This window comes from Convolutriloba macropyga, chromosome 11, assembly GCF_964194025.1.
Source record: "Convolutriloba macropyga chromosome 11, txConMacr16.3, whole genome shotgun sequence".
Lineage (NCBI taxonomy): Eukaryota > Metazoa > Xenacoelomorpha > Acoela > Convolutidae > Convolutriloba > Convolutriloba macropyga.
The window spans coordinates 7,093,639-7,107,993 of record NC_134478.1 but is presented as its reverse complement, the minus strand read 5'-3'; the positions used below and the strand labels follow the sequence as shown (position 1 = coordinate 7,107,993).

The 14,355-nt window shown below is 35.1% G+C and overlaps 1 protein-coding gene across 1 annotated transcript in view; it reads left to right on the top strand.

Moving 5' to 3' along the window:
• The first annotated feature begins 4,590 nt into the window (after positions 1-4,590).
• LOC142349748 (uncharacterized) overlaps positions 4,591-14,355 on the top strand; it is a 48,925-nt gene continuing 39,160 nt past the window's right edge. The window contains exons 1-3 of the mRNA XM_075401495.1: positions 4,591-4,668; positions 5,346-5,481; positions 10,737-10,882. Of these exons, the coding sequence (XP_075257610.1) occupies positions 4,608-4,668; positions 5,346-5,481; positions 10,737-10,882 (343 nt within the window). The 5' untranslated portion in view covers positions 4,591-4,607. The remainder of the gene's footprint in view (positions 4,669-5,345; positions 5,482-10,736; positions 10,883-14,355) is intronic.

Genomic DNA, 14,355 nt, shown 5'->3' with positions numbered 1-14,355 from the left:
TTTTAAAACTGAAAGAAGTGCTCTATGATCTGTCAAAACTGTAAATTTTTTTCCAAAAAGGTAATAAATAAAATATTCGATGGCCCAAACCACACCAAGCAATTCTAGTTCACTTATACTGTAACGTACTTCATTATTATTAAGGAAGCGAGAAGCAAAAGCCACCGTTTTCCAACCTTCACAATCCAGTTGCTCAAGCGCAGCGCCTAAGCATTGGCGAGATGCGTCTCATTTTATTCGCGTTTCCAGTGTCGGGTTCAAGTGAGTGTTTTTTGTAGCATTTGCAATTATAGTTTTAATATGCTCAAAATGTGTTTGCTGATTATCAGTCCAAATAAATTTTTCACTTTTCTTTAGTAAAAGCCGGAGGACGTGACAAATTTTGGCAAGATTGGGAATGAATTTGCTTAAACGATGAACGCTACCAAGCAATGATCGTAATTGTTTCAATTTTTTTGGAGCTTTGATTTCTGCAATTGTTGCGGTCTTTGATTCTATAGGTTTAACACCATTTTGTAAAAATGTGAAACAAAGCCAATTTATCTGGTGTTTTGCGAAGTGACATTTACTTAAATTAATTCTGAGGTTATCAGCCTCAAGTTTCTGCGATATTTGTAGAAGTATTTGAGGTGCGACTCCTATTACTTTTGCTAACTACAATTATATCAGCGAGGAAGCAGTATATATTACACAAGCCAACCAATGTGTAATCCATCGCTTTTTGGAACTCTGCCGGCATATCCGTAAGGCCATAAAATCCCGATATAAAACGATAGGTTCCCGTTGCTTCGACACAAATGATATTGAAATTACAATGACATGCGGTATCCGGATGCAAATTTAGTTGGCTATATGCATATTTTAGGTCAATCGTCAAAGAATAAACGCTATCACCATGATTAGAATCGTTAATGTGTTGTGAAATCGAATGGATAAGGTTATCGATGTTTGGCATTTGATACTTATTTTTATGAATTGCTTTATTTAGGACTTTGGAATCGAGGGCTATTTTTACTGATTTGTCCTTCTTAACCGTGATTACAATTGGAGAAATAAAGTTCTTATCAGAGCATTCCTGTAATTTTTCAATATGTCCTTGTTCTGAAAGTTTCTTCAATTCATAAGATACTTTGGCTAACAAATTTATAGGGACAGGACGACCTTTTTGGTAAGATGGGGCATAATTTCTAAGAAATTTTCAACGAACCATATGTACTTTTGACCTACCGATTCTGGAGATTAGGTCAGAAAAATCGGTTGCATTTTGTTTTTTGATTGAACATTATTCTTGATCTACCTGATTGACTGTCTTTTGATTATTACGTTGCTGAATTGAAAGTCCGAGAACAGGGAACAAATTTATACTCAATAGAGAACGATGACCATCTGTCACTACTTGGATTTCAATTGGATTCGCGTACCAATTATTGCTTTGAATTGACGTTTGGAGAATGCATAGCGTTTGAATGGGCTCGTTAGAGAAAGTTTTCAATTGTTTGGGATTCGCTTCGCGTATCCACTTCGAATTTGGGTCTTGGGAAATGATTGAATTTGCCAATGACTCTTTTATTATTGTGCATACGCTACCCGAATCCACCAGAACAATTGTTGCTGTGTTCCCGAGCACTACAGGGAGATTGACTGCTTCTACAGAAGTTAGTTTGATTCCAAATCGGGAAGTAAAATCTGCCAAAGATACTGAGGCTACACAATTATCTTCATCCGATGAGTAGTTTGATTCCAAATCGGGGTCAAAATCAGCCAAAATTTGGTTAACATCCTCAGCTTGATCATCTTTTTCAACATTATTGACCCGTGGCTTAGGTGTTAGATAGGAGTTAGAACCGTTAGGTTTTTGGCAAACCTTTGCGAAGTGGTTTTCAATCCCACAGTTACTGCATTTCTTTCCACGTGCAGGGCATCTATTACGGTGTTCTGGAGTCCAACTCATTCCAGAGAAATGACGAATTGTGGGCTTTTTCCGTGCAGTGGTGTTCATAGTAGAAAAAGGGGTAGCATTCGCGATGCGCATCCGTTGTACTTGATTAACAGTTGAATTAAGTTTAGTTTTGCTTGCGTTCATTTTGAGTTGATTGAGGGTGCCCATTTCAATGTTAATTGCTATTGCTAAGGCTTTATCAGGTTCCACCGTTTCTTTGAGAAGTTTTTTTTGTATGTCTTCATTTTGCATGTTTGCGATGAAAACGTCTCTGATAATAGTATCTCCCTTTTCTCCCAGATCAGAATTCTCGGAGAGTTCTTTGAGGTGACCGTAGAATTTCTCAATCGGTTCCCCTTTTTGCTGTTTTCGTGTAAGAACGAGATATCGGTCGAAAGTTATATTATGGATTCGAATAAAACTTTTATTCAAACATCCCGAAGATTTCTTGTTGAGACTCAAGTACATCAATGGAGACAATTTTCTATCTAAAAGTTGCCACGGTTTATCTCCGCACAGGATGGCTACCGCCGCAATATGTTGACAATGATTTTTCCACGCCGTCTTTGCTCGTTCGTTACGAGTGCGTCGATCTCGTTCTGATTGTGCTGTAGGGTTTTCGACTGCATCTTCAAATGCCGGTTCGGGTGCAGAATGACATGCTCTGGAGGGTCGGCCAAGGGAAGGTCCACTACAATTCTTTCGCGAGCAAGAATTGCGAGTTTGAGTTGCATCCTCCAATAACCCCATCGAAGTGGGGGCTCTAGGGTTGCCTTTTCCCAAAAGGGTTGAATAACGAGTGGAGATTTGCCGCTGTCCTTTAATGCTGACTGCGCCATGTTATAGCTGAGTTTAGCAATAAGAGTTGTAATAGTAATGCGAATACACTATCTCAGAATTATAAGGAAATCGCGGAGCGAATCCGTAATTAAGCGTGATTTGTTAAACTTACTTAGTGGAATCGCAGTGCGAATCCAAACTAGAAATTGTCTCAGTTAAATGAAGAGCGTTTACAACGGCAAATTGAATTCAGATTGTTAAGCGAGATTATTATTACTTATAATAAAATACGGTGAACAAAATATGAAATAATTTAGTAGACTAGCGGGAACATATTTATACGTGAATAATAAAAAGTCATTATAACCTTAGTTATAATATGCATGATACGAATATTAAAAATAGAGGGTAGTTTACAATTTAGTACACATAGGGATTTCGATATATATATTCATATGTATCACACGCTCCATGAATCGTATGCTACGAAGGTCCGAGTGGGCGATGGAGGAGCTGAGGTGTGGGGCTGAAAAGTTACGATCCGACCGGTTTTGACAAGCTCAACTCAATGATCTGCCTCCACACTTCCACCTCAGAATATAACCTCGAAGACAAGAAAGGGCGGTTAAAACGGATCCCAAGGAAGCAGAATATAGTTTTTATTATTTGTTTTCAAGGATGGTTGATTCATAAAGATGAGCAGATAATAAGATGAGTAGACTAAAAACTGCTTGCATCCTAAACAGATTTTTTACAGAAATAGTGATCATTATATCGAGAGATAATCGGATTATATGCCGTCACTTTGGTAAGAGACTTTCTCATAGGAACTCAATTCAGTATTGGAGCGTTGCATTAGATCTGAACTTGGCTTGACACCTCAACTTGGATGGGAGTATGATGAAATAGTTCTACTATGGAATCTTTTTTCTTTTGTTCCCGGTGGTTTTCATATGGCCGATTGCCGTCGTTAGTTGCCTGACTTTTGAATTGGATACGAACAGTCTATATTTTGGGGAGGGGGAGGAGGGAGGGAGGGGGCTCTGATGGAGCGAAAGCGAATTTCATCAGAGCATCTAAGCAAAAAGTTCAAATGTTTGCAGCTAATTGGTCTAAAATTAGTTGAGGGCAGGAGAAATAAATGAACAAGCTAAACGGATGGAAAAAAGAGGCAAGGCCCATAAGCCAAAGTTTGCTCGCCTCACTTATTCCCGTATAGGATTCTACTTTTTCGCGTTTTCATTATTTAACCCCGCAAAAATTTCATCTATGTATGGGTTTTGTATGAGTTCTGATATTAAAACTTTTTAGCCCGTAATGCGAACCCTTCTTATCCCAAATTTTGTAATTATATTGAGCCAATCATATTTAAAAAATTAGTTCATTCGGTTTAAATAATAGCGGTCAACCTATTAGAGTTGAAAAGACGAGATACGTACTTATACTTTTCTTCATATTGTTGGTTATCCTAGACGAAAATTTTTTAACAAAAATTGGTATCGAATACAAGTTTTGGCGTCAAAAATTTACTGTAATATACTCATAATTAGAGACACGTCGGGTCTAAAAAAACAGTTTCAGGGCGTGAAAAAATTGCGACGTGAAATGACATAGGGTTGAAAATATATAAACTTAAAAAATGAGGGGTTAAGTGAATCGGTGCGAAAGGAAGAACAGACGTTTTGTTATAGTAAAACTCATTTTTAATAATAAATTTTGAAGGATTCAGGTTTTTCGATTATTTGATTCACTTTTCATGAGTCAGTTTGAACATTCGACCTTTAGTCTAGTTTGTCGAGTTCTTAAATCGAAACTGGATGTTCAAATAGAATGTTTCTGAGTAAATTTGACTTAATCGATAAACATTACAATAGTGAATGGTGTCAAAATGTTTACAAATTGTTTTCTTCGCAACAAGAGCTTTGTACTTTCACTTGCAGTTTTTTTAGGTAAGTATACTATAAAAATCATATAAAATAAAACAAATAATAATTTCAATCAAACATTTTTCGCGTCTATTGATGGTTTTCCTTACTTGAAATCAATTATTTTTCTCGGAGACAAGAAATTTGTAGATGATTTCCGCAAAAATTGTTTATATGTGTGTTTTGTCGAAAAAATCGATTTAAACCTTGCAGATTCTACTGACAGTTTTCCATTCAACCTCTCGATTTAAAAGTACAAGTAAGTTTAATGCAGGAAAGAACATCTCTCATATGTTTTGATAGGGAAACGGAATTATAATCCACTATATAATAGGAGGAGGTATTCCGTAGTCAGCTACGTTTTTTTTGCCGATCAAAATGTTCATATATCGTTGTATCATTAGAAACTAATGTATGTGAACAATAGTTTTCCAGATATCAAAAATTGTTTCAAAATGTGATTTAAAATTGGATTATAATAGTGCTTCAAAAATTGATCGTTTGCTTCGTAAAACTAGGCGTTTAAGTTTATTTTCATGTTGAAAATACATTATTGGGTAAAAAAAGGTCATTTCAAAAGTATTGATCTAAAAAATCGGTCAATAAATTGTCTGATGATTATGAGAAGTTTAAACTAGAACAAGTAAGGCCCTGAAAAAAAATTGTTTCTTCAGGAGTTTTTCTAGACAGATATTTTTCAGACGTTGTCCTGGAACCATGTTGTGGAACTCATGATGATGAGTCTTACTATGGGAATCATTACGATAACTGGCAGTCTCTCATTTTCATCTTCCCCACCCCAATCAACGTCTTTGGTGTGCGATGCCAACGATACAGGTGAGGAAACGACACTCACTGACGCTCTGTCGAAACACCCCAATTATTACAATTAACAGAAAACTTATTGGCTTAATCATGCCTAATTGAGTTACATAACAAGATGGAATGCATCTTTTCCGTTTGTACCCCCATCTTAGTGGGTGCATATTATTTTCGCCCCCCAGACGTATGTGCCATATTTTAACATAATGATTTACTATGCAATGACACGTGCACTGGGGGAGCATAACGTACGGGGGGGGGGCACACAAACGGAAAAGATCTAAAAATTCCACTGAAGCGCCGCAATTTGGTTTTCTCGAACAGTTCTGTGTCATTTTCTCAAAAAAATGTTAGATTCGATTAAGTTAAACATTTGCGCAAATAAAATTTCAGCAATTCTAAATTTCAACAATTTTTTTTGAAAAATCCCCGTTGCCATGTATTAGCGGCGGGGAAAACAACATTTTAAATCTGCTATGAAATATCCGCCAGAAAAAATATCAAAAAAGAACCCATGATTTTTAAGAATTAGTTACGGGTAAAGTTTTGCCGTACATAAAAAACTCGGCCAGTAAGAAATTAACTGGAGTTTTTTTACTGTAATTATCATAGCAGCAAAATGTGGTAGTATAACAGATTACTCGATTTTATCCAATACGTTCAATGTGCCCAACTGAATAAAATTGTAACAAAGTCTAATAGTTATGAGTTTTTGTGTGTATTTGTGTGTGCGTGTGAGTGTGTGCGTGTGTGCGTGCGTTTGATTGCGTGTTTGTATGATCTTAGAGGAATGACCTTCTATCATGTAAGATCTGTTAAAATGTTTATCAAGAATTTTTATCAAGCAAGATCTGGTAAGATTGCTACTAAGAATGTTTATCGTGTAAGATCTTATATTTGTAAGAACGTGCATAAGATTTAATAAGAGAATGCATATTGTTACGAAATCTTATAAGACCTTACCCAATAAAAATTCTTGGTAAGCATCTCATCAGATCATACACGATAAAAATTCTTTCTTATAAGATCTTAAACGAAAAAAATTCTTAGTAAGCATTTTATCAGATCTTACGAGATAGAAATTCATCTAGGATCCTACAAAGACACACTCTCACGCACACACACACACATATGCACACATACACACACACATACACACACACACACACACACACACACACACACACACACACACAAATATACGCAGGCACTCAGAGAGACACACAATTACACAAACGCTTAAACACGCAAGCCTGCACAGATTCAAACACCCACACACTCACACACACACACAAGAAAACACGTTTACACACACTTGAACACTCATACGCAACACATGCACTTTTACACAAAGGCGCTCACAAAAAATGATAACTATTAGACTTTGCTGCGATTTTATGCCGTTCGGCACACTGAATGTACTGGTTAAAATCGAATAATCTGTTATGCTACCACAATTTGTTGCTATGAAAATTACAGCAAAAAGCTCCAGTGTTATTTCTTACTGGCTGATTTTTATTATGTACGGCAAAACTTTAACCGTAACTAAATCCCCAACTGATAATTCCGCTGACAAAAAGGAACTTATAAAATCTTATAAAATTGAAGTTCTGAAGTGTAAGATCTGGTAAGATAATCACTTAGAATTTTAATCGTTTAAGATCTGACAAATCGTCTGATAAGCTCTTGTAAAGGGATGCATCTTCTTGTAAGTTCTTATTAGACAATTTTGTAAGAAATTTGTCAGATCAAACTCAATTTTTAAAAAGAAGTACAGTTTTTCAGCTGATGGGTGTCTAATTAATTGTTCTGGCAAATTTTTACGAGGAAACAGTTTTGTTCAATGATTCAATTACAGTGGCATAATTGAGGGTTTTGTAATGACTATGCTAATAATGCGATCAAATAGCAGCATGAACTGTATGATAAAAAAACTTGCTGTCTTCACAAAATTTTTGGACACATTGATTATGTACATGTCAAAACAATTGCTCTAAGCGAACATATTTTAGCTTTGATTTTTTAGTCAATGGGCTAATTATATTGATCCGTCATTATACATTTAAAGCTTCATTGGACTATTGGAAGCATATAATAGACAATTGGATTCAATTTTGAGCTATATTTATCATTTTGTGGTTCAGGGCACCTTAAATTCATCTTTTGTTTGTTTTCTGTATTTGGGAAGTTTTTAGTTATTTTGTTGTTCTTTTCAATTGATTGCCACTAACTTTGACATGTATTTGGCGAGCAAAATTGAGTAAACGATGTCAAAAATTATGCCTAATTTTTAAAATTTCTGCCTGCCTCTTTTGCTTTTGGTTCCTTTGGTTCAACTATTTTGTATTCAAGTATTTATGCTTCGCCTATTTGAACTCAGTATTTTGCTTTTTTACTACCCTTTGACAATTGAAAATTTGATCTGCCAGTTTTCAATGAATCGATGTACTTACTCATCGTCTTTTATTCATTTTTGCCTTTTTGATCGTTCTCGGAGTTTCTTTTTTTTGCTTGCAATGTTCTGTTATTAATCACTGATTAAATACAAGCGTTGTTACAGAATTTCCTTGGAACGTGTGTAGGGACCTAACAAAATATTCAGAACTTAGTAAGATATATTGTAATCAGATTTGAAAATATAATTTGTTCAATTTTTGATTTCTTTTCCCACTCTTCACCCGGTTCAGAATATGAATAGTACTTATTTTTATTTGTTGTCTTTGTTTAAAGAGAAACACTATTATACTAGAACAACTACTAAAAATACTAGAACAATTTCAGTCGCTCAGTGGACATAATTTCTGGCTAGTCCTTAAGGGATTTTCTACATCCAGTACACTACAAAGTCTTACCGCTGTGTTTTGATTTCCTGAAAGCAATTGATTTTCAATATCACATTTTTTTACATAGAGTAAAGTTACATGGAGCAAATTTTTAGTTACTGTATCAAAAACAATTTGGCAAAAATGAGATAAAAATCCGCCTTTTAAAGCAATTTAAAAAAAATAGTTCTTTTTTAGTGATATCTGATATCATCATTAGATGACCAGGAACCACTTATATGGACTCTTATTTTCCAATTTTTTTTAAAAAAAAAGACGCAAAACTAACAAAATTTTGATGTCAATTGTATTACAAACTTAATGAAAACCAAAATGGCGTATGAGTGGTTTCAACACAATTTATGGTATAATCTTAAGTTACATTCTGCTGGTTGGGGTGGTACTGAATCTAGTCTTGAATTAGATAAAAAAAAGACTAAAAATTTTATTGCAAGTTGTAAAAGACATTTTTGAAAAACTTATAAAGAAATCAGGAAAAGATCAATTTTTATTGGAGGGTTGGGGAAGGAAGGGGGCGGGTGAAGGATTAATAAATTGTAAGGTAAAATTATATCAATCAAAATGCTAGAAACATTTTCATGAAATTGGCTGATAATATGAGATAAATATTTTTGATTCTATAATTATTTTTGAAACAAAACGAGAAAACCTTTAAAAAATTAGTCATTCGAAAAAAATGAACTAAAAAAAACAACATACTTCGCAAGCTCCTTCTCTTCTTTGGAACAGCCATGTTAGCCTACTACATTTTTGTATTTCTGATGGTTTTTGATTTAAACAAAACAAAAAAAAATTTAAAGTAAATCAGAACCGACAAAGCAAACAGACGACAAATTTTTATTAAAAAAAGGAAACCATTTTTTTTTCGTTTTTCGTTGAAACGGTAGATGCATTTGCGTACTTAGATTTGCGTACTTTAAATGCATGCATAATAGTTCTGCATTGGAATCCTTTCTATTTTTATGAACTAAATCTGTCAAAAAACAACAAAATTGGTTCTTCAAGGGTTATTCAAAAGCGTTACAAAAAGAAAAGCGAGATTTGCGGAAAGGTTAAGAGAAATGATAACGTTCCTAGTACGATCTTTGTATGACTTCAAAAAATCACAAATAGCAATAGATACTACTATTCAAAGCATGCAAGCATTTGAAAACCCAAAGTGGGTTAATTGAAGCTGCTGCTAGATTTTCTTTGACTTGCATGAAGTCATTTATGATCCTTGCCTGACTACCAGGAAACCATTTATGATTGATGATACTGTGCGTGAAAAACACGCATTCAAGAGTCAATGAACGTTGAATTGATATTGCTACAAACAGATTAGGGACCACTAAGAAATTGTATATGATCCTTGTATGACTACAAAAAATCGTGTATGATCCTTGTATGACTGCTAAGAAACTATCTATGGTCCTTGTATGACTACTAAGAAGTCATGCATGATCCTTGTATGACTACAAAGAAATCATATGTGAAAATCTAAAACCTTCTAGCACGTAGAAAAACGGGGCATACGGGGGAAATAATTTGACCTTCTACTAAAAACTCATATATGATCCTGGTATGATTACTAAGAAACCGTAGATAACGGTTGCTTATGCAAAATACTGATATTTGTATTTGCTCTGAAACTCTCTGATTGCAAAAGTTGTGATGCGCTGCATCATTAAAAATTTTTTGACCCTTGAATGACTACTAAGAAATCATACAATTCATATATGACCTAGTATGATTACCAAGATGATTTTTTTTCTTAAGGTATGGCTGCATTGATTGAGTTTTTTGGTATCAGTAGTTGAGGGCGTAACAACTTAAGCATTTTAGTGTTAAGTTTGATTTTTATGTATGAGCCTTGTGTGACTACTAAGCAATGATATAAACCATGCATGACCTAGTATGATTACTATGATTCTTATATGACCTAGTATGACTACTAAGAGTTTTGTATGATGAGCAACCTGTGTACTGATTTACTACGTAATGGCACGTGTTCTGTAACTGATGGGTGCGTGACGTCCTGGGAGGGGCAGATTTGGAGACATGGAGAACATCTTATATTGCATCTCAGGTTGAGGTCCCATACGGAAGTGATCTCTGATCACACCAAGTCCAAGTCCAACGCACATGGTTTGTTCCCAGACCAAAATTACAGGGTCTGGGATTTGGTTCAAGCTTACAATAGTATGATCAGAGGTCACTCCGTTCTGGTGATGGTCTGATCAGAGGTCACTTCCGGATGGTAATGGTCTGATCAGAGGTCATTTCCGTCTGGCAAGGTCTGAACAGAGACAGTTCCGAGCGCACTTTTGTCTGATCCGAGAATACGTCGGTCTGGTAGGGTCTGACCAGAGGTTACTTTCGTCCGCAACGGTCTGATCAGAGGTCACTTTCGGATGGCACCTCAACCTGAGATGTTTTTTGTTTCAGCAAATATGCGTGTCTGTTCAAGTATGAGTATTTTACCCCACAGAGCGAGAGGGAGAATAGAAGGCAAGACAGTCGCACCTTTGAGGCCCTGATCAGACACGAGTACTTCAAATATAACTGGTTCCCTCTAACCCACTTTAGACGCAGTGAGTTCTTGCCTAGCTTTATTGATCAGGGTCAAGGATTTTGCAGGATTCCATTGCAAGAAAAAAATTAGTATGAAATAAGTATAGTCTTTCCGCGATTTTTACTCATTTGTGAAAAACACGAATGGTAATGTGAACTTTTCTAATAGTTAAATATAAGTAGAACAAGCCTCATACCAAGAATGCGTGACTTTAACTCTTAAAAACCTTTATATTAAATTATTGACAAAAAGTAAGAATTATAAAGCAATTTTTAAGAAATATGTTGAAATGTACTACATCAAAAAAAAACATTAATGTGCTGTGTTAATTTAGAGCTAACTATGCTGTTTCCTTATGCAACCTAGTACAAAGAAGTATTAATAAATTATTTTGTCTCGCCATTTAGCAAAAAGGAAGGATTAAATTGCTTGCTTATAATTTGCATCTAATAATGTTTACTAGATTGATAACCCATTTAACTTGTTTTCCGCAAGTTGCGCCCAATTCCAACCTGCTGTTTTTGAAACTATCTGGTGTTTCGAGGGCAACAATGACAATACCTCGAGAACAGTTTTCCTTTTGCGTCACTTTTATTCAAGATCACAAAAGGGTACGTTAATCCTAGACATAACGAAGTGAGGGAAAAGCACGAATTTGGTCACCTGTATTCACGGATAAACGTAACACAACCTCATGTGCATATATGATCTTGAGCATCCAATTAGCCTAAAATCTTATTGCTCAAATTTAATAAGTAATGACTTGAGAGCCGATTCAGAGAATTAATTGTTCTTGTGGGTAGTGATTTTAGCAGTTGCAAGATTATTAATAGTCTTCACAACTCAGAATCAGTATTACAATGGAATTTTCTTAAATTAATCATCAATTAGGTTTTCTTTTTTGGAATAAGTGATTTGTTGTTAACTGTATCAGGTATTAGATGCATTGCAGCTTTTTTATTGTTTATTACTTAACATAAAATCAACAAAATGTGGTTCCTATCTTGGATGTTAATATACCAAATATGGTTTTTTGGCAAGTAATAATTCTAGTCAACCCGGGATTGTTCCGTGAGATATTTTTTGCAAATTGTTTGGTGTTTTAAGTAATTGTTGATAATTTGACATTTGTTGATTTTGAGACTGTTTTGGCATTTCGTGGAGAACGCATTCTCCCTCAAAGATAGTCGTATCCACGATGAAAAAACTAATACTTATTCCTGCGAAAAATTATGGACATAGCATGTATTTGTCACTTATATTCTCGGATTACGTATCCATTGTCCATTTTTTATAATTTTTTAACCTAAACATTTATTACTTTATTAGTGAATTAATTAGTATTTACTTGAATTCCAATTCAGTCCGATGATTTTTTTGCTAAATTTCTTATTTATCTTTATTTGGTGTTATTTGACATTCCTGTAATTCGACACCAGTTATGGGTAGGACCAACTGTTAAATGTCTTATTGCTGATTTTCTTATTCATTATTAATTGGTATTATATGACATTCCGGTAATTAGATGCAAGTTATGGGTAGATACAACTGTTAAGTTTCTTCTTAGTCCACATTTAATATTACGTAGGAGATTTCTAGAACAAATCTCTGATTAGTTTTTTGTTCATTCTGGTCTAATTGATTAGTTGTTCACTATCGTCTTTAGCAAATGTGGGCATCATTCACGACATAGAATGTAACAAAATATTATCATGTACAATTTTGCAGCACTTGTCCAACAACATCCATTGTGGAGAAATGCAACAATTTTTTTTTACAAAATCAAAGCAGACTTGAACTGAATTTGCTTAATGTCACAATTGTCCTCACTCGCATATCGCCCTAATCAAAAGACATGGTCGTAACAATTAGTGACAAGTTGGAGTAAATTTTCCCAAGCAATTGGAGGTTTGCCAGGTAATCTGTTGTAACTCTGTAAAATTTACGATCACATAAACCCTATGTCATTTATTCTTCGAATTAGGAAGTTTTGAAATCAACATGTGATAGTGAAATTACTTTAATTATGATCTCAAATGAAGGTGCATGTAATTTATCATCAGGTTAAAAATATGACAAACAAAACACAAACAAGACAAGTGAAAGTAGCGTCCACTGACAAGGTGTCTATGAAAATACTGCTCCTTTATGTTTTCTTTAAAAGACGCTTTATTACAATTACAAGCTAGGAGTTCAGCTTAATTGAAGCAAACTAGGGTTAAGCTTCAAACATCACAACATTTAAATTATTCTTTTTACAAAAATTTTATAATGACAATGGTGTTTCGTTCGTTTAACACTTTCATCTGTTGCCAAGATGGTCTTGAAAAAGTTTACTGGCAAGATTTTTAGTCGCATAACAACTATTTTGAGGTATTTGATCGACCTCTCAGCGCCAGCATCTTTTTGGATTCGCAATTGTTTTAATAGTTTGCAATTGCTGTCGTAGCAACAACTTGCTGAATCAAACGATATAATTTGATACTGTAATTTAAGTTCCAGGATGAAACGTATGCTTGTGTTTGTTTGGGTGTGTAAGAGAGAGAGAGAGAGAGAGAGAGAGAGAGAGAGAGAAAGAGAGTCAAGACATAAGAGAAAAAAAGAAGAGGAGAAGAAAGAGAAAAAAGATAAAGAGAAAGATAGATAGATAGATAGATAGATAGATAGATAGATAGATAGATAGATAGATAGATAGATAGATAGATAGATAGATAGATAGATAGATAGATAGAGAGAGAGAGAGAGAGAGAGAGAGAGAGAGAGAGAGAGAGAGAGAGAAGAGAGAGAGAGAGAGAGAGAGAGAGAGAGAGAGAATAGAGTCAAGAGATAAGAGAAAAAATAAAAGGAGAAGAAAGAGAGAAAAGATAAAGAGAAAGATAGATAGATAGATAGATAGAGAGAGAGAGAGAGAGAGAGAGAGAGAGAGAGAGAGAGAGAGAGAGAGAGAAGAGAGAGAGAAGAAAGACAGCCGAGAGATAAAAGAAAAAAAGAGAAGGAGAAGGAAAAGATAAAGATAGATAGATAGAGAGAGGGAGAAAATAGAGAGAGAGAGAGCAAGAGAGAGAAAGAGATAGAGAAGGAGAAAAAAGAGAGAGAGAGAGAGAGAGAGAGAGAGAGAGAGAGCGAGAAAGAGACAGAGAGAGAGAGAGAGAAGAGAAAAGGAAGAAGTAAGAGAAATTAATTTCAGGGGGTAAAATGATGAAGGAGTGAGGGGTAAAATGTTTATTTCATATACATGGGATGGCTAATATTGGGCAAGTGTCGGTGGTCTGAGGGCAAATTAGCTCAGGGAAAAGAAGTTGTGTGTTCAAGGCTGTCAGTCTCCGTCTATTGAGGTAAAACGATGTGAGAGTGGCGCTTTCGAGGGGGAACTATTTAAGAGTGAGGGGTATTTGACCCCTTATCCCCTCCTCTTACATCTTTCTACCCCCAAAATTACCCCCAAAACTCCTTCTCTTGCATCGAATCCCCCTCTTAACCCTCCCCCCACCT